General features: G+C 37.6%; 1 protein-coding gene across 3 annotated transcripts in view; it reads right to left on the bottom strand.

The window, feature by feature from the left end:
• Nucleotides 1–23,735: 23,735 nt before the first annotated feature.
• si:ch211-212o1.2 (uncharacterized protein LOC492735 homolog) overlaps nucleotides 23,736–26,864 on the bottom strand; it is a 28,884-nt gene continuing 25,755 nt past the window's right edge. For all 3 annotated transcript variants that reach the window (XM_058751572.1, XM_058751573.1, XM_058751574.1), the window contains one exon: nucleotides 23,736–25,302. In XM_058751572.1, the coding sequence (XP_058607555.1) occupies nucleotides 25,181–25,302 (122 nt within the window). In that variant the 3' untranslated portion in view covers nucleotides 23,736–25,180. The remainder of the gene's footprint in view (nucleotides 25,303–26,864) is intronic.

Below are 26,864 nucleotides of genomic sequence, written 5' to 3'. Positions count from 1 at the left end.
AGTCACAGATATTTTTGTGTGCACACCAATGTATGGACACCTGCTGTTGTGGTGAAAGCAAAGAGAATAAACAGTATATCACCACCTGTATCTCACCGCTATATCTCAACAGGAGCGGACAGCATGCTGGTCTGGAGTCAGCAAGTCACCTAGTCACTTTATCAAAAGAAATGTTCTAAAGAAGAGATGATGAGCTGTAGGCACAGCTTTAGTGAGGTCAGCCACCCACAAGACTGCAGTGGTGCAATGTCTAAAAAAAAAAAAAAACACTAAAATTGAAAAGTTTAAATTCTGCCTTAAAAAAAAGAAAAGAAAAGAAAAATCAAAGTGGTGTTGAACTTTAAAAAAATGCAGCTATACATTCAATGCACTCTTCTCAACAATTTGAATTTAATTACAGATTGAGAAAACAACTCAATCTAACAACTCAGAGTCAAAATTACACAGTAATTAGATGAAAAGGAAGGCAAAGATTTATAAGCAATATATATATATATATTATACTTTTCTATTCTTTTTTGTGTTACAGTTTTTCTCGCTTTGGTGCATTTCTCGAATCGTCCTTAATATTTGCAAAGAAGTATGTGTATTTCTCAAAACAATTTGTACAAACAGCACCACACAATGGATTTCCTGCAAAAGCCTGTAACTTACTCAAAATCTTTAGTTCATCTCTCAACAGTAAGTATTTATGTCAATGAACATATCAGTGCCATCAGAATGAAAAGTCCTTGTGTCATTGTTCACAAACAAGATAGTCAAAATGCTTAGTCATGTTGTCAATATAACAGTGCACTCAGTTAGTATTACCTGATGTAAACTATGACAAGAGTATGGATGAGAGTTACTGAAGTGCAGAAGGCTGTACTTCTTATGTATGCCATATATCCATTTCAACAGTACAGATTTACACATTACTGTATGTGGGATATTGACTGAAAGAGACTGTTTCGAAATGTTTGAATTATCAAGGATATGGTCGATCTCCCAATATTTAGCTGCACCCTTCAGCCATTGTAAGGCCATGATTGACAACATGGTCCACAATAGTGGCCTTTATTTCATCTACTGTAATATGCGCCTCTGTACCCTTCCACCATGCATCCTTACTCCTCTTCTTCCTCTCGGTTGTTGACCCTGATCGTTTTCTGGATGTTCATCTATCATCAGAATTTGTAACTCTTGTGTTGTCCTCTGTCTACATATGCTTTCCAATTGAAGGTTCATATGTACCTTTGAGCTATTTCAGAGAAGTGGTTTATAATTGGTTGATCTATATTCTCTTCATTAGTGAAAGTCAAGATTCACTTTCACAATTCATGACAAATTTACAAAAGTCTAATAGAAATGTGTAGAAAATATGCTTGACAGTTTATGACAACTAGATCAACCATTTTGCATTTAATGACTTGTACGATGAACTAATAACTAGATGTTTTGAGGGGCAAGACTATTGCACGGAGAACTAAATAATACATTTTGAGCAACATGATATTAACAACTGATAATGTAAGAAACCGCAGACAAATGTACATAATCAGTTGCAAGAATGTACTAATGCAATCGCAACTTGTTCAAAAGAATGAGAAACTGCTTTTATGATAAGTGACTAGATGATGTGGAGGTTGAACAAGTTGTTTTGAAAAATTCATTTCTGATCTGAGAAATGCTCCAAAGCGACTGAGAAAAACTGTAATTTGTCACTCTCCATTTTGAGTTTGATGGTTATAAATACAAATAAAAAACATTCTCTTAAGAATCAAATGTCTTTATGTGACATTTTAAATATTCAAACAAACAGAAACACATTTTGGAAACCATATGTGACCCTGGACCACAAAACCAGTCTTAAGTCACTGGGGTATATTTGTAGCAATAGCCAAAAATACATTGTATGAGTCAAAATTATCGATTTTTCTTTTATGCCAAAAATCATTAGGATATTAAGTAAAGATCATGTTCCATGAAGATTTTTTGTACATTTCTTACCGTAAATGTATCAAAACTTAATTTTTGATTAGTAATATGCATTGCTAAGAACTTCATTTGGACAACTTTAAAGGCGATTTTCTCAATATTTAGATTTTTTGCACCCTCAGATTCCAGATTTTCAAATAGTTGTATCTCGGCCAAATATTGTCCGATCCTAACAAACCATACATCAATGGAAAGATTATTTATTCAGCTTTCAGATGCTGTATAAATCTAAATTTAAAAAAATTGACACTTAAGACTGGTTTTATCGTCCGGGGTCACATATGTAACTTAATGATTGTAGGCCCAGAGTAGCACATTCATAACCTGACCCATGTCAGATAGATAGATAGATAGATAGATAGATAGATAGATAGATAGATAGATAGATAGATAGATAATGACAGTCGTCTGATGCTGTAGATGAATAATGAAAGCCAGGTTAGTGGAGCGTCAGGACAGATGTTGTCTTGTGACAGCTTCCCTGTGAGGAATGTCCTGTCACACTCCACATCCCGCAGGTCTTGTTGCATCATTCTGTTGCCTAAGGTGCTTCCATCTCCCTGCATCATGAAGCGAGAATGGTGTAAATAAAGAAATAAAGAGAGAGCGAGAGAAAGAGAGGTGTGTCAGTGACATGTTGGGTGTGACGGTGTGTGTGCTGGTGCCAGCTGGCTCGCAATGCCTGGCTGCTAGTGCGGGAAAACACCTCTAGTACATAATAACAAAATGCATGTCTGTCTAAATGATGAGAAAAAGAAAATCAAGGTAAGTATATATCCCTCCCAGCAGAGTAAGACTACCCAGTACACAGTCATTAAAGAACAATTAGCATGCAAACACTTCAGTTCTCAAAAGGAGAAGTTAACAACCAAAGTAATTAGCACTCTAAAATATTTATCACCTTGCAAATGACATGTTTTCCCTGAGAGCCTCCATAACTCCAAGCATTCTTTAGTTATTGTTTGTTTATGGAAAACTAAAAAGTAAGCTTCTCATAGAGGTGCCTTGGCTTTGCAGTTTTGTAACTAAATACAGATTCAATTGACTGCAAATAATCCTCCGAGCTAAACTGTTTTCGATTCCAAACAGGATTGGGAGGCATAACTGATATTGCTGCAAGCTTGTTTCCCTTTCTGAAATGAAAGATTGATACTAATCATATTAAAACTTGAGGTTGGCGCACTGTATATTTAATGAACCTTGTTCTCTATTCATTTTACACATTTTGAGGTGAAAGTGATGATTAACTTGATTAGGAGAGGACTGCAACCAATTTTTTGCTGGGAGTAATCCAATCAAGAATGTAAAGCGTTGTAAATGCAATTTGACAAATCACATTAGTCTGTTATTGGCGGCCTGTTGGTGGCTTGTCAGAAATATAGTTTCTGTCCTGTAGGCGATTCGATAATATGATTTTAAAAGAGTTTGGCTCGAGTCCATTCCAGCGGGGACACACAAGGACAACAGGGAAAGTGTACATCGGTGTCACCGCTTTAAACTATTTATTATGTGTCAGCAAGGGAAAGGTGTGTATGGTTGTTTACCCTTCACAATGTATTTTAAATTCCAATTTGATTTTGAATTTTGGTAGCAAACAGGATGTAGAATTGCAATTCGATTTTGAATGTAAGGAAGCACAATTACAATGAACTGAAATTCATATAACTATCTAGAAAAGCAAAGTTCGGGAAGCAAACTGTGACTGCTTGGGCAGAGAGAATGAGAGACAATGAGAGATTCAGCTCTGAATTTTGCACAACACTGCTATACAGATGGTACAATCCTAATCAAGTTAATAAAAAGACATAGGCATTCACTGAACACTTAAAATAATGAACGCTTTGCTCTCTAAGCCAGTGACAATAAGGTTAAATTATTCAAATTGTGTGTTTTCAGTCAAAATCAGAAAAATCATCACCTTAATCAGAGTTCGCAAACATAAAACTGCGTAGTCACAGCATCATGAGCGTAAGAGAGGCTTTTATCCGAGTGCATTCTCCGATTAGACGTTCTTATCTAAACATAAAATATCCCTCTGATTTCCATGTTCCCTGCTGCTTTGCACTGGAGCTATGGTGCACTCAGCTGGCTGGGAAAATAACCATTAAGGCCTTGCAGTGGAATAGAATAAATATTGCATGCAGTGATATAGGGCTCACTTGACTCTTAAAGAGACAGTCACAAGACTCCTTGAGGGCAAAACTGCAGAAACCACTGAATCATTTTGAAAATCTCCACCAACTGTTGTAATTGCATGAATGTAAAGGGTTGTGCCATCTTCTGATACATCAGGTTAAGGAGACTCTTAGAGAAATCCACATGGTATAATTTCTAGTATACAGCACCATAAACTTGTTATGACTCATATGTCATTGTATATAAAAATAGAAGGCTATGCTTGTGCCCTGCTGCATGTAATATTAGTCAAAGCGGTTCTCCTTCAGAAGAGGATGAGAGGAAGGGAGGAGAAATTTAGATGAGGAGGGAGGCCATTAGAATAATCATTTAAAGCAGCGGCGTGCAAGTCCTCGGTGTACGATTCACTTTTATGGTTCAAGATGACTCCCACCTGGCGCACAAACAATAAACCTCCATAACAATAAAGACAATGTTTTACATGCAAGCAAGTCCGCACATGTGCACCCACACGCACTCTGAATCACCCTGCTGAGCCCAGCGAATCTGCTGCTCCGGCCTTTTTTTGGCGCAGAGGCCTCCAGACCCCCCTCCGCCTGTAACGTGTGTAATCATGGCTTTCATTTGGTTACAGGAGCGGAAGGGCCGCCCAGAGATGGCTAGATTAAATCTTCCATGTGTCAGAGGAGAAGAGAAAACAGCATTGCGCTGTCTAGGGAGGGCTGGTGAAAAATAACCTGTCATCACTTCCGCTGGTTTTGGCCGCTCTCTCGGTCCTCTATCGGTTCGGTTGTTCAGTCACTCCGTCTCTCTCTGGGTCTAATTCGTGAGGCGGGGTTTTCAGGGGACAAGGTGAGAGACGCAGGCGGTCTGTAATAAAGAGAGACAGCCTGATAGGAGGCAGATGGAGGATAGGGGAGAAGGAAACTAAAGTGGGAGAGAGGGAAGATGCTCCTGAGAGAGAGAGAGAGAGAGAGAGTGAGAGAGAAAAACAGGAAGAGACACTATGTGCATAGAGCAAGTCACGTAATATGAGGAGTATTTACCTCTGTTATGGTGCTAGTAAAGACTCCAGACATCTGTATAGGTGAGACCTCAAGATGCGATTAGAAGACAAAAAAAAAAAAAAAAAAACAAGTCAAGAGGGCTTTTTATAGCCTATGCTAACCATGGTTTATTGTTGTTCTAAACCCCGATTTTGACCCCTGGAACATTTCACAGTTGTAACAGGGTTAGCACTGCTTTTCATAAACTTATACAGTGTGAAATAATGCAGTGTTAAAATGTTTCGACTAGATGTATAACAGACACCCAATCCTGTGCCTCTTCACAATCTTTTGACAGTCACAGAAACACCGTGTATAAACTGTTTCCGCATTGAGGGGAAACATGTCAAATGGTGACTGAAAACATGTCAACTGGAGTGAAGAAAAGACCGTTTAACTCTTTGTTTTATAGTTGGAAAAGTCCATTCAGGAAACCTCAGATTCATTAGCCAATGTAAGGATATAATGAGAAGACTAACAAAGTACAGGGAACGGTAGAACAGTTTGTGCAACAAACCAGTGTGTTTATAATTAAGACAATAGATTAAAATAATATGCTAAGAAAACACCAGTTTGCAATATTAAACAGCAAAACGAGCTGTTTTGTACAGCTAAAATTACTGTATGTACAGTTATTAAAATTAATAAGTGGATGACACCGGAAGCCAGACACATTAAATTTACAAATGGTCGCACCCACTCTTACGGGAAAAATAAGGCGGCAAATGAGTATGCACAATGCTAGAGCCATTATGTAAACAGGTCGTGTGCTGCATTCATCCAATTAGTAACACTGCACCACAAACATAAAAACAGATTGTTAACTCAGGGTTTAGGAATGTACAATGTAAAATGTCAGCGTATGAATACACAGGATTAATTTGTTAACTCTGAGTAATAAGATAACCCAAGATTCCGTTTAACCAGGGTTTCAAATGTGTTAAATGTTTCAAAGCCCTAAAATTGACCCTTTTATGCACAACACACAGACTTAAAAGGGATGGATCACCCTAAAATGAAAATTTTATCATCGTTTACTCACCTTTCATGTTATTCCAAAACTGTATGAATGCCTTTCTTCTGTTAAACACAAAAGAAGATATTTTGAAACAGGGGTGGCATTAGTAAAGATTTGTAGACCGCAAATATAGATAAGAGAGACATCAAAACTGTGCGGTGTTGGGGGTTATATATTATAAAATTTAATATATTTAATATATTATTTTAAATAACCAGCAGTTCCCTGTTTTATACAGTTCTCTACGGTCTATGTAGCTACATTTTGAGTCACTGTTATTATTATTATTTTTTATCTCTTTCAAGTTTTTGAGGTGCTGGACATTATATTAGCTACTCATTCAAAAGCACAGAAGTGGTGAATAAAGATATCTGATGCAGTGTCTGAACCCATAAGCAAACAGGCCTAGAATAGTATACTGCATATAAAAACATAAGTAGAAAATATGTAAGATAGTGGAATTCACTAAAGTGGCGTATTTTACTCTCATTTTTCTAGCTTACATAATTTTCTATCACAGAAATAGCTCACACCACTAAACCAACCTGTCACCTTGTTGTCATACTGAATCAGAAGCATGTGCAAAGAGATGTGTGAAGAGAGAGATATGGTGAGAAAGAACTTATAGTTGGATGAGACGTGATGAGATACTTAGGAAAGCAGAAGATAACTTGGGTATAGGTCATGCTTTGAAGTGGTTTAATTATTAATACCATGAAGTAAAAGGTTTGTTCTAAAGTCATAATCAATAAGCAGCAAATTTCAGCACAAAACTCGTCCCTCGCCCAGAGCTGTCGCTATCATTCATGAGGCCAGATATAACAACCTAAAATATTCCATAAGCGTGTTCATTACTTACTGAAATAGTCTGTGTATTGATGAGTGAGTGGTGGAAAATAACTGGATTGTATAATGAAGAGATTATGATTATGATAATTAGCTGTGAGCATATCTATTTTAAGTGGGTGAGGGTAGTGACTCTGTGAATCTGTGACTGCGATATGTGTGCGGACTAAGAGGTTGAGGTTTTGCTGGTTAGTGTGACCCAGTTAGCTACACCATCTGGCAGCAAAAAACATCTTTCTCCATTGACAGCTATGTAAAACTGAATATTCTAACAAAAATGTTTTGGAATAGCAAAGCCAAAAATGAAAATTTGCAGAAAATTTACTCACCCTCAGGCTATCCAAGAGATATACTGTAGATGAGTTTGTTTCTTCTCAGAACAGACTTGGAGAAATTAAGCATTATATCACTGGATCCCCAGAGTTCAAACAACTGATAAAAAACATTACTATAATGCACAAGCAATCTTAAAATTTCCTTTAAGAATGCTAACATTAACAGATAGCTTTCTTCGGATTGAAGTTTGACTGTAGTTCAATCCTGGTGTTAGCATAAGCAATGCACAGGTGGTGTGTGATCACACGAAGGAGCAATATGTTTGTGTGAGTATTTTCTCTTCATGTGTACAGTATGTGAAATGTGCGTTTCACGTTTGAGACACACCAGACTGTTTGTATAAATACCGTAAACACTCAACAGCCCCTGTAGCATGCAGATACAGTCTGCGCTCAGCACATGAGGTGTGTGTATCCTCAGTAAACAGAGTATAGGAGTGGTGTGTTGACAGAAAAGATCGATACTTGGGCCACTGCTGATGGGAAACGGAACAATCTTCACTTCTGATCCCTGGGTAATAACACCGCCAGTGTCACAGACACACACACACACTTGTCACTCAGCCTGATGAGCATCTTACAATCTCTCTTCCAATATCTCTGTGTGTATACTTCACACATTACCACTGAAAAACAGATGCATGCACACTAATAAACTTTTGTGAGATGTTGTTCAAACAAAGTACTGTTGAACATGCACAGGTATTAAATGACATATTACATATACATGCATGACTCAAATGCAACAAGTCATGCATGTAAACACATGCTCATCAGATCTGATGAATCACTGGAATGGGGGCAATGGCTGCTTTGGGCTCGAGTCAGCATGAGGTTCTTGCATCTCAAACTCTATATTCATTCCTGGTGGCCACAAATGTGAACAAGTACTGTGCTGTGCACACTTGACTGAATTCATGAGAGACAAGATTCTAGTGGGAGAGCTAGATTGGATGGGTACTTTGGCTGACAAGCATAATAAATTCTTAAAAGTATCAATCAAATGTCTGTCAAAGATTGTCACCAAGCTCATTTTTCTCCATTCTAGTATGTAACGGCCACTTTTTGAGATTCAAACATTCCCTTTATAGAAATCAAACCCTGCCTTACATTTTCTTCATATAGAATATTCTGTTTCACTCCTAAATACATTAATTTACAGAAGTGAAACGTTGTAAACACACTAACACTAACATACACTATTCAGGTTTGGGGTCAGTAAGTTTTTTTTTAATGTTTTTGAGTGTTTCTGAGTCTGCTGTGCTCACCAAGGCTCCATTTATTTGATCAAACGGTAAAAACAGTAAGATTGTGAAATATTATTACAATTTAACTTTTTTTTTTATTCCTGTGATGGCAAAGCAGAATCTTTAGATGACATTACTCCAGTCAGTGTAACATGAACAGTCAGAAATAATTCTAATATGCTGATTTGGTGTTCAAGAAACATTTCCTGTTATAATCAATATTGAAAACAGTTGTGCTGCTTACTATTTTTGTGGAAACCGTGATACAAGTTTTGTAACAATGCAAAAATGTTTACTGTCACTTTTGATCAATTTAATGGATACTTGCTGAATAAAAGTGGATGAAAACTCATAGTATTATGAAAAAATTATGTTAAATTTAGTTAATCTCTTAAGTTCTTAAATCTACATTTAACAGATAAAAAAAAAAAAAAAAAAATACTATAATAATTTAAAATGAAATAATATTTTTTTGTTTGAAACACACTAAAAACCCCTGGCTAAAAAAGCTGAAAACCATAAATGCCTGTGTACAGCATCATTCTTTTATCCCATTTCACAAAAGGAACATTATGTACATATGCGTTCTAAAATGAGCCTGGAGAGAGAAGTGTTGCTCAGGTAGCAATTTGCATTTAAAAATGTACCTTATATGATTTTGAAGGTAAAAAGCTCTCTGGTTCGTACGTCCTAATGAATCTAAATGTATGCAAAGATACGAGCCAACTTGACCATGTTAACACTGCACTGAGAGAGGTCTTCCTAAAGTGCACTCTTTACACACATTTAAAGAGAGAAAGAGAATGTGTGACAGCCAAACAGAGAGACAGTTTCAAAATGTGGTTATGCAGATAGATGCACACTTCATCTTTTCCAGACCTCAATAGCCAGCTATGCAGGGGCCAACAGGACAAGGATGAGGAGAAAAAAAAAAGAGAGAAAGGAGAGAACAGGATGGAAAAGACAGAGATGAAGAGGAAGGAAAGAGATGTGATGTCATGGTAACAGAAAAGTGTTCTTTAAAAGGCAGAAAGAAAAAACAGGCTAGCTGTGGACATGCAGAGAAGACTGATGTGAGAGTAAATGGGACTTTTTCCTTGTCGCTTTTAAAACAATATTTCACTAAAAATGTAAAATTGTAATATAATTTCCTTATCTTCAAATCGTTCCAAAACCATACGAAGGAGAAGCTTTGCAGAATATCCATACAGCTATTTTCTGTTCAACAAAAGTAGATTAAAGGAGAAATTCACTTCCAGAATGAAAATTTCCTGATAATTTACTCACCTCTATGTCATCCAAGATGTTCAGTTGAAAAGAAATTAAGGTTTTTGAGGAAAACATTCCAGGATTTTTCTCCATATAGTGGACTGCAATGGTGGCCAAAGGTCCAAATTGCAATTTCAATGCAAACTTAAAAATTTAATTTTGGCCTGCTCCTCACACAAAACTACTGTATTTCAAATAAATGGTGTTCATCAAAGAATCCAAGTAACATGGTTTCCACAAAAATATTAAACAACACAACCATTTTTAACTGTAGCAATAATAAGAAATGTTTCTTGAGCAAATTAGCATAATAGAATGATTTCTGAGATAATGTGACACTTAAGACTGGAGTAATGTCAGTCACAGGAATAAATTTTCAAATATATTATAGAAAACAATTTTAAATAGTAATAATATTTCATAATGTGACTCTCTAATAATGTGAATTTTTACTCTATTTTTGATCAGGCATACCATTGTTTGAACCTGTTTGGATATAAGCTTACTATGATAGAAGAAAGCTCGGACAAATCACATAACACATCCTTGTGTCTTATATCTGGCTGCTAAACAAGCACACACAAACTTGTACATTTGATTACCAAAGTATGGTTACACAGGAAGTGTATCCAGCATAATATGTGTGTAAAATCGATCTCCTGGAAGGGAGCAAGAGAGACATCAACACTAAAACAATTCCCTAAACTCCTTCCATGTCTTGATTTCAGTTTTCTGTCTGCTGGTTTCTCTTGCACCTAAATCATAATTCAGACTCTTCTTGCTCAATAATCTCTTGTAATACTCCACCACATCTCTCTCTCTCTTTCTGTTCTTTCTGGTGGAAGAACAGAAACAGAACGGCCTCCTACTAGTCGAACGAGGAGCAACTCCGTACAGCTGGAGAAAGGTCACTAATGACAGGCCTTCAGCACGGCTGTCAGAGTAGCCCACAGATATCACACACACACGCAGCACACACACAACTGCCTCCACCTGCATTGAGCCACTCAGAGAAAAAGGCATAATAAACTCAAATGATAGATAGTGAAATGGATAAGCAGATGAACAGACATAAAGGACAACCGCACAAAAGAAAAAAGGGCAAAAATAAAGATAAATGAATGGGTGGCTGGATAAATGATGGACAAATGAATGCATATTGAGTCAGAGCCACTCTATGCCAATGAGGAAGCCAAGACGATATTAGTCATTTTGCTTAATTGTTGCCATCTAGTGGACAAAACAGAAATTAATTGCATAAGAGGTTTAAAAATCCCACCAATGCTTAACAAGCACACTTTTCTTTCCTCCATTGATGTATTTCCTATAGAAAAAATAAGTTTGGGTTAGACATATCAACATATCATAGGGCTTGTCCCTTTTTTAAGTAGAAAATGGGCTCTGTAATGCAGTGTATAAATCTCTGCATCAATATTAAAGCTAATAGACAACTACTAGCCTCAATTTGGATGCCATGAGGTCTCTAATGGGCCACTACTACTGACTGTGGTACGCATCTATCAGCACATGATGAACATATAGCCCACACACTCTCTCATTCAATCACATTCACTTACTGTCACTAGGTCCATGTAGCCTCAAGGCTTGTGTGCCTATAGTGAAGCAGCAGTTCAGCATCATACTGTCCTCTGTCAGTGATATCACATCACATCTACCCTCCAGCCTCTCGCTCAACATCACCCGACCAGCAGGCCCACATCTAGCCCGCTACAACTGTTCCAGGTCTCAGAAAAACCCTGATGGGATCAGACACTCAAAGGCCTGTGGTCATAGTGCGAGACAGGGATAGGCCACAATGGTCGACTAGTTGTTGGACAATGATTTTTAGCAGTGTTGTTTTAATTAGCGTGCTGTTTTTTAGATGTTAGACAGTTCACTCAGTAAAACTCTCAGAAAAGCTGGAACTTTGTATTAATAAGTGCTGCCAGTTGCGTCACTTCACCAAGAAAGTGTCTCTATCCGTTTATATCTGTGGCTCTATCCCTGTAATATGAAACAAAAACAGTCTAATTATACAGTACTGTAATAATTAACGTAAATTCTGACAGAATTTTCTTTTGTGTTCCATAGAAGAAAGACTTACAGGTTTGGAAGGACATGAGGGTGAATAAATAATGACAGATTTTTTTTTTTTTAAGTGAACTATCACTTTAATTAGCTGACAAGTTAATTATGAATGTATGAAGTTTCCACATTACTAGTCTATATACAGTCCTGACATTAAAACACCTTTTTAGTTTATGTTCGTTGACTTTATTTGAGGATTTGATATGGTTCCCATGTGTGGAGTTTATATGCGATCGAAACATTTGCTTGCTACACTGCAACTCATAAGTAAAAGCCATTTTCTTGAAATAAGTGGCATGTGTATTTTTCTTCAATATAAAACCTCATCCTGAATATGTTTGTGGCCTACACACATAATAATTCCTCTTTTTGCACTCTTTAAAAGGCACAGTGAGTTTTCCTTAAATTGTTCGTATGAAAATGCCACATGATCATCATGAAGGATCACTTTGGAAAGAATCGGGGGAGCAGAGAGAACGCCAATTGCAAGGAGATATGGCCCAGGAGAAAACAGAGAGTTGCGAACGTGCGGTTAATTGGGATGTATGAGCGTGAAGAAATGAGGAAATATGAGGAAAGTAGAGAATTGAGGAAGAGCAGGTAGAAGTGTGTGAGAGAGAGAGAGAGCAGGAGGAAGGCGCATACGGGACCTTGGCGACCCAGGTGGAGGGCATCTGTGCATTCTGCTGAGGAGAAGAGCATTGAGGGGAGAAGGTGATGAGATGAGAGAAGGATGACAGGAGAAATGTGTTGTCACTTCACTCAGGGCCCATCATCTGTCTTTCTTCCCTCACTGAGCAACAGATTTTAACATGACACACACACACACACACACACACCTTTACATTGTGCCTATGACACGCTGTATTAGAAAAGACATGTATTTGTGCCCTTCTGCTCTCTCTTTCTCAAACAAACACTGTAAATTCCCATCAGGCCTTGGAATGAGACAAAGACAGAGATCTCAGACCAAGACTCATCAGAGCATTCTAGTGATGACATTGTATAGCTGTATGGTAAAACCCAGGCAGCAAGTGAATTTGGATTAGAGCTGGTCCATCTCAATCTGAGACCACACAGATAAGAAAAAGACCTCCAGGGCAAAAGCACTGCTTCTGAGTCTCCATCATCAAACACCCAATCTCTCTGACATATCATCAATATTTTGCCTCATATGAATCATTAAATATACAATTTGCAATGCACCTAAATGTTCTTTAATGTTAAACACATGGCCTGCAGACCTGCCAGAATCAGACAGTCATGGAGAAAAAAAGCTATTCGTTCTGACAAAAAGCTAAATTATATTATATTATATTATATTATATTATATTATATTATATTATATTATATTATATTATATTATATTATATTATATTATATTATATTATATTATATTATATTATATTATATTATATTATATTATATTATATTATTATAATTATATTATATTATAGTAAGATACAAATAGAGGAAATGTGAATGTGCAAGAATATATATCAATATTATTAAAAAAATGTAAATGCATTTTATAATTAAAAAAATTATATATTACTTTACCTCCCACAGTGTAAAATATATTGCACAATGTACTGTATTAATATAAAGGATTTCTTTCTTTTTCTAAAGAAGAAATTTGAATGTGTGCAATAATACATACTGTGCAATAAGCAAAATATATAAATAATAGGAAATATTATAAGAAAAATGCAATTATATTTAGAAATGATATATGATATATATGATATATGTAAATTAAATGGTTCTGGTGTTGACAATATTAAATGCAGTGTTGGGGGTAACGCATTACAACTAACGCAAGTTACGTAATCAGATTACTTTTTTCAAGTAACTAGTAAAGTAACGCATTACTTTTGAATTTCTAAGGAAATATCTGAGTTACTTTTTTCAAATAAGTAACTCCAGTTACTTTTTCCCCCATTTATTGACTGACAAGTCTCCTGTCGGCAAATCGGGAGTAAACATGATGTTACTGTAGTTCTAGACTAAATGTGAACATGCATTAATTCATCTCACTCACAAAAACAGATTCAGTATTCCTCAAAATTAATAAAAACAGTGAAAAGCAAACTCAGAATATGACGCAAACCTGCAATAATTAAATAGGTTAAATAATACAAATATCCTTTATGTATTTAATCCCGTTTTATTAACCAGTGTCTTTGCTGCTGACCTTTGATGATGCAATTCAACCATACTAATAAGCAGAAATTACTTTAGATAAACTAACATTTGTGCTTTATTTTTTTTATAGCTGAAGAGTGATCTTCTCTTGCATGAATGCAATTTTCTTTCAGCCTGAGGTGAATTCATTTCACTTATGGTGCAAAAGAGCTTTTACAATAGAATTTTTTATATTAAAAACAAAGAAGCAAGCCATGCCCAGATTTAAAAAGTAACGCAAAAGTAACGTAACGCATTACTTTCCATAAAAAGTAACCAAGTAACTTAATTAGTCACTTTTTCAGGGAGTAACGCAAAATTGTAATGCATTACTTTTAAAAGTAACTTTCCCCAACACTGATTAAATGTACTTATTGGTTCTTGTGTTCACAATATTAAATGTACTTATTTTTTGAGATTATTAATAATGGAATTAATTCTGCCACCAGTTCTTATTGGCACTTTGAACACGTGTACATACAGATCCTCCCTGATGCCATTAGTGAAGCGACGGACAGCAATTAAACAGAAACTTTGACGGAAATGTTTAATGTCTGCAGGTAACTCTTGGTGCAGCGATGGCATTATTGGTTGTTGATTAATCCATTCCCTTGTCTCTCCTTACAATGACCTTGTTGTGGAAATCACAGATCAATAGCACGAAGCGACGCTGTACATAACTCAACCCGTCGCTGAGCTAATAAAGCACCAGTGCCAACCCCTGACCGGCAAATTAAAACCCAATCAGAGAGGCCCCAAGGGGCCCAGGAGAGAGTACAGCAAGGCCAGTGACTCACACAGACCTGGAGCTTTGAACAGAGGACTTAATCAGTCACTGATTAGAGTGGCAATCAGAGCATAGGCTAACGTACAGCAGGGATGCTATAAGTGTAATTATACTTTCTCCAACGCTACTGAGATGTATACTACCACTCACTGATATTTCTTCAAAACCCATATTGATTCTCCTGACTCACAGTTCATATGTTTCCAGCACATGCCCACACGAACACACAAACACACAAACCCAAAGGGAAATTTAATTGCTCAGAGGTTATGCTTTTGCAGTTCAGGATACTTGAAGCCAATGTGAATTATTTCCATAATTTGAAGTATTTCTGAGAGAAACAGGATACACAGTGAGAAAAAACTTGAGTGGGTGATACATACTGTACCAGAATGGATTCTTAGAATTTTGTCTCAGACGTTTCTATAAAATTACTTACAAGATGCATAGTTTAAAACAGAAACAAACAAAATATTTGTTGGGATATAATATAAAAATGAATGTAACAGACTGAGCATGATACTATAGCTATCAATCTATATCTATACCTTAAAATAACATTGTATAAAAAAAATTTGTCTTGGAAGAATTTGATAAGAAAAGTATTTTTTCGGGAAAAATATCTGAGAAGCAGGAAACTTAAACTAAAGCCTCCATTTGCTGTCTAGGAAATATAACACTGTACATGAAAACCTTCACATCTATGCAGAGCCTCCAGCTGACTTCTGTTGTTCTTAAATTAAGCTTATATTACACACTGATCCTTAACAACACTTTATGGCATTTTTTTACTTTAATTGAGACATAATTTGTTTTACATGAAACAAATTAAAGTCAGTTTATTGACGTTTTACTTTATCTTTAGGGACTTTTCCAGAAATCTGGGCCACACCCACAAACAAACAATCATTTCTGTACAAGCGACTGACAAGAAAGTCGAGACACAAGTACATACTCAATGAATATACATCAAGAACAGATCTTACATCTTCCACCTAATTAACATTTTTACTTTCATCTGTCAGCGACACAAATAACATCTGCCCACTGCTGCATGTGGAAGAGGTGTCACAGAGGAGGTACAAGGGGGCCATCTAAAGGCCTGGAGGAGAAAGACAAGCATAAGTATGCTGACTTCAGCTTGAACACTTAGTTTAGACTACAGCAGCTATACCAGTACACGACAGTTGTGTGTGATTTGACAGGTTGACAGGACTGTGGTCTCCAGTGGCCTGAATCAGCAGTTCATTTCTCTCTATATCTATCTCTGTACCACTGCTGTTCACCCTGTATGTCACTTTGCCTACACCCTTAACCATATACCAAAGGACAAACACAGTAATATGTAAAAATTCTGAGCTCCATTTAACATAATTTAGCCTATTGTTAGGGTTACATTGCGACAATCAACATCTGTTGAATTCAGAACCTGCTGAAGATACTGTAATGTAACGTAGCTTTTCAGTAATGTTTTGGTGCGTGCCAAAACATTGCTGAAAAGCTACGTTACATTACAGACTGGAAATCACTTCCTTTGTGATCAAACTGCTAATTACAAGCTTGCTTTTAAAATATAAGCACTAGTAGACTTGATTCATGATGTGATTCTCTGCTTTAAATATCACCCACAGCCTTTAAAGATGTGGCCAGTCTTCTTATTATATTTAGCATTATGTGATGGCCTCAGAATAAGTTGAGGAACTGGCGGGCTCTTGCGAGGGCCGGCTCTGGTGGGCTTGCCATACTGTCTGCCGGCGGGCTTGCCATACTCTCTGCCGGCGGGCTTGCCATACTCTCTGCCGGCGGGCTTGCCATACTCTCTGCCGGCGGGCTTGCCATACTCTCTGCCGGCGGGCTTGCCATACTCTCTGCCGGCGGGCTTGCCATACTCTCTGCCGGCGGGCTTGCCATACTCTCTGCGGCGGGCTTGCCATACTCTCTGCCGGCGGGCTTGCCATACTCTCTGCCGGCGGGCTTGCCATACTCTCTGCCGGCGGGTTTTCCTGGACCGCGAACGGCGGCTGGTGAAGGGAAACGTTGACCTCCAGATCCGTTTCCCAGTCCAGTAAATCCTCCTCCATGTCCAGCAGCCCCAGATAGATGATCAGCTCATCCTCAGCCGTGATGCAGGGGGCGGAGCTCCACTCCGCGCTCACACCGTCCACGGTTGGCTCCCTCGCGATGGGCACCGTCGCGGCTCTCGCACCTGATCTGGCGTGTTGGGCTCAACTTCCGGGCGATCTTCCGCTCAGTCGCTCGGCCGCGCTGGCTCGTAGATCGCGGCGGGAATGGCTCTCCGTCATCGGTGGGCTCGGGCTGATGCTCCGTACCGCTGGGAGTTGGTGGGCTGGGCTCTGGGTCTGGAGTGGATCTGGCGAGATCATCCTCGGAGAGGCGGTGAGGGTGATCCGTTTCTCACCAGAATCCACTCCACAGGCGGCGAAATCCTCTCGAGGACCATCCTCGGACGACAGCGCTCTGCACGCGGTGTTCAGACTTGCGTTGTAGAATGAGCAGGCGTGCCGTCCGGGTAGCTGGTGTCATTAGCTATCATCAGGAATAGTCTGGTGTGGTCCTCGAGATCGTTCCCCTGCTCCAGCAGGAGGAGGAGGAATTCGGGCCGAACATAGGGATCCATAGATGCACAACGGAAAGAAAAACACTGGGTAAAAACGGAAACAAAACGGAGGGTACTGTATAGGTCGGTCTTTCTGTCACATCTCACAGGGGAGCACGGGAACCAGGAACGAGAAGGCGAGGAATTAGCAACACGGGAGTTTAATATATAGACAGGAACACAGATCACAGGTAGGGTAGACACTTACGTAGACACTTAGGTTGACGTACAAAGACCGACAAACACTAACTGAAAGGACTGGGGTTTTAAAGACAGGACAATCAAGGAACTAAAGGAGACACACCTGGAATCAAATTAACCAATCAAGGGGAGACAGAAACTAGGTCACAGGGCACACATGGGGAGCAAAACACACACAAGACGGTCCAGGGACGTGACAGTACTGTATTAATATAAAGGATTTCTTTCTTTTTTCTAAAGAAGAAATTTGAATGTGTGCAATAATACATACTGTGCAATAAGCAAAATATATAAATAATAGGAAATATTATAAGAAAAATGCAATTATATTTAGAAATGATATATGATATATATGATATATGTAAATTAAATGGTTCTGGTGTTCACAATATTAAATGCAGTGTTGGGGTAACGACATTACAACTAACGCAAGTTACGTAATCAGATTACTTTTTTCAAGTAACTAGTAAAGTAACGCATTACTTTTGAATTTCTAAGGAAATATCTGAGTTACTTTTTTCAAATAAGTAACTCCAGTTACTTTTTCCCCCATTTATTGACTGACAAGTCTCCTGTCGGCAAATCGGGAGTAAACATGATGTTACTGTAGTTCTAGACTAAATGTGAACATGCATTAATTCATCTCACTCACAAAAACAGATTCAGTATTCCTCAAAATTAATAAAAACAGTGAAAAGCAAACTCAGAATATGACGCAAACCTGCAATAATTAAATAGGTTAAATAATACAAATATCCTTTATGTATTTAATCCCGTTTTATTAACCAGTGTCTTTGCTGCTGACCTTTGATGATGCAATTCAACCATACTAATAAGCAGAAATTACTTTAGATAAACTAACATTTGTGCTTTATTTTTTATAGCTGAAGAGTGATCTTCTCTTGCATGAATGCAATTTTCTTTCAGCCTGAGGTGAATTCATTTCACTTATGGTGCAAAAGAGCTTTTACAATAGAATTTTTATATTAAAAACAAAGAAGCAAGCCATGCCCAGATTTAAAAAGTAGCATAAAAGTAACGTAACGCATTACTTTCCATAAAAAGTAACCAAGTAACAATTAGTCACTTTTTCAGGAGTAACGCAAAATTGTAATGCATTACTTTTAAAAGTAACTTTCCCCAACACTGATTAAATGTACTTATTGGTTCTTGTGTTCACAATATTAAATGTACTTATTTTTGAGATTATTAATAATGGAATTAATTCTGCCACCAGTTCTTATTGGCACTTTGAACACGTGTACATACAGATCCTCCCTGATGCCATTAGTGAAGCGACGGACAGCAATTAAACAGAAACTTTGACGGAAATGTTTAATGTCTGCAGGTAACTCTTGGTGCAGCGATGGCATTATTGGTTGTTGATTAATCCATTCCCTTGTCTCTCCTTACAATGACCTTGTTGTGGAAATCACAGATCAATAGCACGAAGCGACGCTGTACATAACTCAACCCGTCGCTGAGCTAATAAAGCACCAGTGCCAACCCCTGACCGGCAAATTAAAACCCAATCAGAGAGGCCCCAAGGGGCCCAGGAGAGAGTACAGCAAGGCCAGTGACTCACACAGACCTGGAGCTTTGAACAGAGGACTTAATCAGTCACTGATTAGAGTGGCAATCAGAGCATAGGCTAACGTACAGCAGGGATGCTATAAGTGTAATTATACTTTCTCCAACGCTACTGAGATGTATACTACCACTCACTGATATTTCTTCAAAACCCATATTGATTCTCCTGACTCACAGTTCATATGTTTCCAGCACATGCCCACACGAACACACAAACACACAAACCCAAAGGGAAATTTAATTGCTCAGAGGTTATGCTTTTGCAGTTCAGGATACTTGAAGCCAATGTGAATTATTTCCATAATTTGAAGTATTTCTGAGAGAAACAGGATACACAGTGAGAAAAACTTGAGTGGGTGATACATACTGTACCAGAATGGATTCTTAGAATTTTGTCTCAGACGTTTCTATAAAATTACTTACAAGATGCATAGTTTAAAACAGAAACAAACAAAATATTTGTTGGGATATAATATGAAAAATGAATGTAACAGACTGAGCATGATACTATAGCTATCAATCTATATCTATACCTTAAAATAACATTGTATAAAAAAAATTTGTCTTGGAAGAATTTGATAAGAAAAGTCTTTTTTCGGGAAAAATATCTGAGAAGCAGGAAACTTAAACTAAAGCCTCCATTTGCTGTCTAGGAAATATAACACTGTACATGAAAACCTTCACATCTATGCAGAGCCTCCAGCTGACTTCTGTTGTTCTTAAATTAAGCTTATATTACACACTGATCCTTAACAACACTTTATGGCATTTTTTTACTTTAATTGAGACATAATTTGTTTTACATGAAACAAATTAAAGTCAGTTTATTGACGTTTTACTTTATCTTTAGGGACTTTTCCAGAAATCTGGGCCACACCCACAAACAAACAATAATTTCTGTACAAGCGACTGACAAGAAAGTCGAGACACAAGTACATACTCAATGAATATACATCAAGAACAGATCTTACATCTTCCACCTAATTAACATTTTTACTTTCATCTGTCAGCGACACGAATAACATCTGCCCACTGCTGCATGTGGAAGAGGTGTCACAGAGGAGGTACAAGGGGGCCATCTAAAGGCCTGGAGGAGAAAGACAAGCATAAGTATGCTGACTTCAGCTTGAACACTTAGTTTAGACTACAGCAGCTATACCAGTACACGACAGTTGTGTGTGATTTGACAGGTTGACAGGACTGTGGTCTCCAGTGGCCTGAATCAGCAGTTCATTTCTCTCTATATCTATCTCTGTACCACTGCTGTTCACCCTGTATGTCACTTTGCCTACACCCTTAACCATATACCAAAGGACAAACACAGTAATATGTAAAAATTCTGAGCTCCATTTAACATAATTTAGCCTATTGTTAGGGTTACATTGCGACAATCAACATCTGTTGAATTCAGAACCTGCTGAAGATACTGTAATGTAACGTAGCTTTTCAGTAATGTTTTGGTACGTACCAAAACATTACTGAAAAGCTACGTTACATTACAGACTGGAAATCACTTCCTTTGTGATCAAACTGCTAATTACAAGCTTGCTTTTAAAATATAAGCACTAGTAGACTTGATTCATGATGTGATTCTCTGCTTTAAATATCACCCACAGCCTTTAAAGATGTGGCCAGTCTTCTTATTATATTTAGCATTATGTGATGGCCTCAGAATAAGTTGAGGGAACTGTGTCATCAGTCTTTAGTTTTAATTTAGCTTAAACACAAGCTGTGGCCTAGTGATCAGCACATGTGCTCCAACATATCGAGCTGTGGTGCTAATAGAATGATGTGAATTCAGATCCAACAGCATTTCCCTATACTTTTCCCACTTTCCCAATCATTTCCAGTGCACTCTTCGGTGAATAAAAAGAGGGAAGGAACTTGCCTCCAGCACTCTAATAGATAGCATCAAGACTGTTATGCAAATCAGATGGTCTGTCCATCATTTGTCAGCATACCCTCACTGAAATGGAGTGCCAGAGATCCGGCTCTGTCACTCTGGACATGATTGGAAGCAAAACTGTCAAACTATTTCACAAAGCCAACCACAGAAAGGCTCTGATTATGTGTACGTCAGTAGACTGGTAGCTACAGCAGATGGCTTCAGTGTATTATATACGGGATTACGTAGATAATTATATAAAGTTATCCTGTTTAAAATACCACCAGACAGAAGTATCATGTCAGTGATGTTTATTTTTTAAGGATATTTCTTTGTTTAGTTTAAGAATATGAGCCATTCCCTGAGCATAAATGGCATGTGGTTAAACTTCATGACTGATTACCACTAACCACAGAAAGATATTGCTCCAGGTGTTGGAACTCTTGAACAGATCGTCTTAAAAAGTCTATCCCAGTGAATTTAGTCAAATGTTCAATTTCAGCAAAGACCATCATACACTACTATTTATAAGTTTAGGGTCCTTAAAATTTCTCACCATCATTGTATACTCACCAAGGCTGCTTTCATTTTATCAAAAACACAGTAAAGCATTATAATGTGAATATTATTACCATTTAAAATAACTATTTCCAATCGGAATATACTTTAAAATGTTGCCGAATTTTTCACGTTTTGTCACATGTGCCTTCAGAAATCATTCTTATGTGCTGATTTGGTGCTCAGTTCTTATTGTTGCTTAATAGTTTTTGGAGAAACCACCATCATTTTTCTTCAGGATTTTTGATGAAAAGAAAGTTCATTTATAATAGAAATCTTTATAACAATGCACAAGTCTTCACCGTCACTTTTGCTCAATTTAATGCATCCTTGATGAATGAAAGTATTAACTTTATCTTACAGGCCCCAAACTTTTGAATGGTAATGTAAATACGCACTTGAAAAAACCTAAACTGACTCCAAAATGAGAGACTTCTAGGAATAGTACTGCATTAAAGTGCAATCTGTAATTTCCAAAGCTTAGTGAATTTCTGCAGCTGAATCATGGCTAATTTGATAGTATGTTATTGCAATCAGTATTTGTTTTGTGGTTACATAACCTCTACTACATTCAGGGACTCGAGGGGAAAAAAATATTCTCTGTTCTGCCCTGTCCTATATACTGCATTTCGCTAATGTCAAGATCATTATAAAAGAAGAATGTGCTATGCATTTGCCACCCTGTCCCATCATCAAGTAGAAAAACCCAACCCTACTGCTGTCCTCATCACCAGGTCACGGAGGTCAGACTACCCCAGCTTCACAACAAGGGTTCTGTTCATTAAAAACAAGAAATCATTTCACACCAATACAAAGTGCCTCTGAACTGCTTGACATCGCAAATTAAAAATACAATGGCAATATGTGTGGCTTCGAATATAAGACTTGTTTAAAGCTCATTACATAACACCCATCATTTATCATTAAAGAAAACATTTTATTTTCTCAGGCAGATCTAGAGCAGCATCACTCCATCCCCACAAGAGACCCTCTGCTGCAGGAAACAGGAAGCTGACAGGACAAACAATGCAGCACTGTGATAAGGACTGACAATGGCATTGTGCACTACGTTTACCATCAATTGTTTTATCTGAGAATCTTAAAGTTGTTGTAAATGATTTTGTGTCACCAGCACCAAATAGAAAAACCAAAAAGGTTTTGAAAACACTTACCTCTTCTGCCATTATTCACTTAAACAAGCAGTCCTTTCCCAATCTCATGTCAATGACAGAAAGCCTGATTTCTCAGACAACTTTTTCAGTGATAGCTGGCAGGTTTACTGTTCATTTGTTAATTATGCAGTCACAATAACAACATTTTAATGACTACAAATACATTACATAATGATCAGATAATTGTGAGCCCACTATAATAAAAAGGTACTGTGGTGATACTATGGTACAGTGATGATTTCAGATAATATATTTCCGGTAATATATCATGGTACTGAATATCTGCCTTATTCATTTACTACACATGGTAGTACTATGATTCTTTTAGTTAGGGCATAGTAAGCTGGACTCTGGAAATAGAGTACTGTATCATTCATTTAACTGTGTGGACATTGTTCAGCCACCAGAGGGAGCTCTTAACTCATCATTTACGGTCCTCACAGTCCATTTTACATAAATTGCTAACTCCAATCAATTCTGTTACAAATTATTAAATTAAGGTGGCAGTTTCGTGCTTTACTGAATGAACCCCCCCGAATCTCTCATAAACATTTTCTACTTGAGTAGAACAAAGCGTTAAGACGCTTGTGACTCATTGTTAAATCACCTCAAAGTACCCTGCAGATTTCAGGCGCAATTATCTTTGCAAAGCTTTGTAATTGTTTTACAGTTTCATTTGAACAAAGAGAACTAAATTATTGCTTCTAACTTTTACATGTAATGAGCAACATTTAAAAATCACTCGAGTTACAAATAAAAAACAATAAATAATCATAAATAATGTTATTTATTAGATATTTATTAAATCATAGAGCTATTAAAAACATCGGTTTAAGGCATACTAGCAGCAAGCATTCGCTGCGAGATGGAAAATAAGAACAAATAACAAATACAAGGCTGAAAGTTACATTGTACTATGATAAAAAGAAAGAAAAAAAGCCAGATAATGAAACCCATATTGTGGAGCTGCAGCTGTTGTAAAAGAACGTGAAACAATCCATACTGAAACACTTTATAAAACCCTTATTCTCTCCATTTATTAATACAGCGCAAATGAAGAGACAAAAATCCACAGGAAATTCATAGTGTTTTTCAGGGTTCATGATGAAAATCCGCAAGTGTGCATTTGTAAATATGTGTGTGAGAAAAAAAAATAGGGAGTGTATTTGGCTGTTTTTGCTTTAGTTTTGCATGAGAAGTACCATTGGTCAAATAGAGTGCTAACATCCTTCAATAAGAAAGAAAGAAAGAAAAAAAAACATTAATGATTCTCTTTTATAAAGCTTGGTAACTCAGATTCAATTTGACCTTTTTCTAAAGTGACCTTTTGCTATTACAACCTTTGCTTAACCGTTGTACCACAGCATACAGCAGGAGGACATCACTAGCTAGACTGCTAATACTACTCCAAATATCAATAACATGTCACGCTAACACACCAGAGACGCAATCAATGTTCATCACCGCTAAGCCCCGGTAAGCTGATTAGAAATAAGTGTAATGGGTTTGTACTTAAGGCCAACACGAGCTCAATAAGGAACATTCAGGGAAAACATTCAGTTGGGTCAACTGAGCACTGACCACGCTGGTTGGCCAACAAAACCCTTTCCCTGCGTTTTGCGAAATGGATCCTCCATGCGTCCTTCGGTCCAAACTAACACTGCCGAGATGCTTTTGTGAGTGTCTGAGATGGCGAGAAATCTTTTCTTGCAGTTTCTGGAATCAAATCCACATTTAATTGCTTCTCTCATTCCATGCACTGCTATGACAACCATGCTGGGAAAATCACAACATGGTTTCGGTCCTCTGGAGAGCCCAACCTCCAGAAAACATACATTTTACACACCGAAACGAGAAAGCACACGGAGATTGAGGAAATGATTGTGAGAGGAACAGTGTCTCTCATCATTATCTCAACCGTTTGAAACCACCGTTTTGAACCATCTTGTCTTTCTACTATTTTGTTGCATGTGGACATCTACAAAACAGAGGAGGAAGCCAATAGAGGAGGAACAGGTGATGGCTTGTGTGTAGCAGATCTGTGACAGGAAAAGGCCCCAGCAGTAAGAGTGCTCTGTGGTTCTGTGCTGTGGAGAAGACGGTTTAGGGGAGATGGATGGACACAGAGGTTTTGGGATACAGAGGTAAGGCCCATATTCGGTTTCTGTTCCCCCTTGACAGAGGGAAAGATGGATGAGGGAGGGGTTCAGTCCTGCTTTCCTGGTCACTCGGTTTTCTTGGCCCAGGCCATGTCATCACTGCGTGGCCTCCGACCCGTCAATCTCTCGATCAACCACTCCATTGTCCGCCAAAATCCCACTCTGTCTAGCGGGTAGTTCAACCACCCTGAGGGAGAGAATGATAGAGAAAGAGAATCAGGGTGTCAGGCAACAATGTTTATGAAGGGACATCAAATGGCAGCGGCTCACTTAGTGCCGTAGGCGAGATAAGACATGACTAAAACAGAAAAAAAACCACTTTTGACTTCCAAGTAGTTATTAATATGAATTCAAGACTAAATAATTAAGTGGTACAGATTAGCAGCAAAGACAGGATTTAAAATTGGACGCGTGTGTGTGCTATTTTTATTGAAATAATAAAAATATAAAAACAGAATAATATTATTCAGCAAGAATGTATTCAATTGATCAAAAGCAACAGTAAGATTTCTATTTCAAATAAATACTGTTTTTTAAACTTTCTATTCATCAAATCCTGAAAAAAAGTATCATGGTTTCCAAAATAAATAAATTAAATTCAATTAAAATTAAGCAGCACTATTGTTTTCAGCTGTGATTATGATGAAAAATGTTTCTTGAGCAACAAATCAGCATATCAGAATAATTTTGCAAGGATCATATGACACTGAAGACTGAAATAAATTCCATTTTACCATCACAGGGAATAAAATAACCCAAACTTCTAAATAGTAGTGTATATAATTAGAAAACATAACATATAACAAATTAAATTTCAAGATTAAAGTGGGATAAACGTTTTATCACCACATTTTAATTAATGTATTATCAATAAACTGTAATACATGTAAAACAGTACTTTTTCCTGTTGATGCTTCATTAATTTTGTATGTAAAACAGTCATAAAACAATGATGCCAGAGTACTATGAAACAGGAGTTAAAATGAAAAAGGAATAAAGAAAAGGTGAAGCACACAGGCTTGATGTGTAAAACCAACCATACAAATTCATTCCCCTCGCTGAATTACACACTTTTCTGAAAACTGAATCTCACCAGCGAGAGAAAAGAGAGAAATGCAGGAGAGAGAGAACAGGGAGAGGGCAAGGCAAGCAAAAAGGAGAGAGCAAGGACAAAAGAGCAAGACAGGAAGAAAGAGGGGAAGGTACAGAGAACAACATCAAGAAGCAGTGAGACACAGAAGCTCCTGGATGGTGACTCCCAAGGGATGGACAGAAGATCAGGCGCTAGCAGTAGAGTAATGTACACACTTACTGCTATAAATATGTAGCAGCACCCCACCCCCAGCCAGCCCGCCTCAACTCCACTATGTACACACACACACACACACACACACACACTTCTGTTGTGCTCACAGACATGCATTCCATTGGGTTTTGACAAGAAAACCATTTCAACCATACACGTTTAGAGGTTTAACACACAAAAACGTGCAGGACAAAGTTCAAAGCAGTGATGCACGATATATCATCCAGGCCGAATAATGAGGCATCTGGCTGATAATCATGTATACTTGAGAAATGAACAGAAATTCCAAATTCTGTTTTCAGTTTTTTTCCAATGGATATAAATGCATTTTTATTTGAATGTGAAAATGTAAATCATGAAAATGTTTTCTTCTCATTTCAACAAGTTGTGTATATTTTATTTGCCATTATAGAATTGTATTACAAGTATTAGTATCGGCTCAT

The sequence above is a fragment of the Onychostoma macrolepis genome, chromosome 18 (assembly GCF_012432095.1).
Source record: "Onychostoma macrolepis isolate SWU-2019 chromosome 18, ASM1243209v1, whole genome shotgun sequence".
NCBI lineage: Eukaryota > Metazoa > Chordata > Actinopteri > Cypriniformes > Cyprinidae > Onychostoma > Onychostoma macrolepis.
This window is presented reverse-complemented; position numbering and strand designations above follow the sequence as displayed.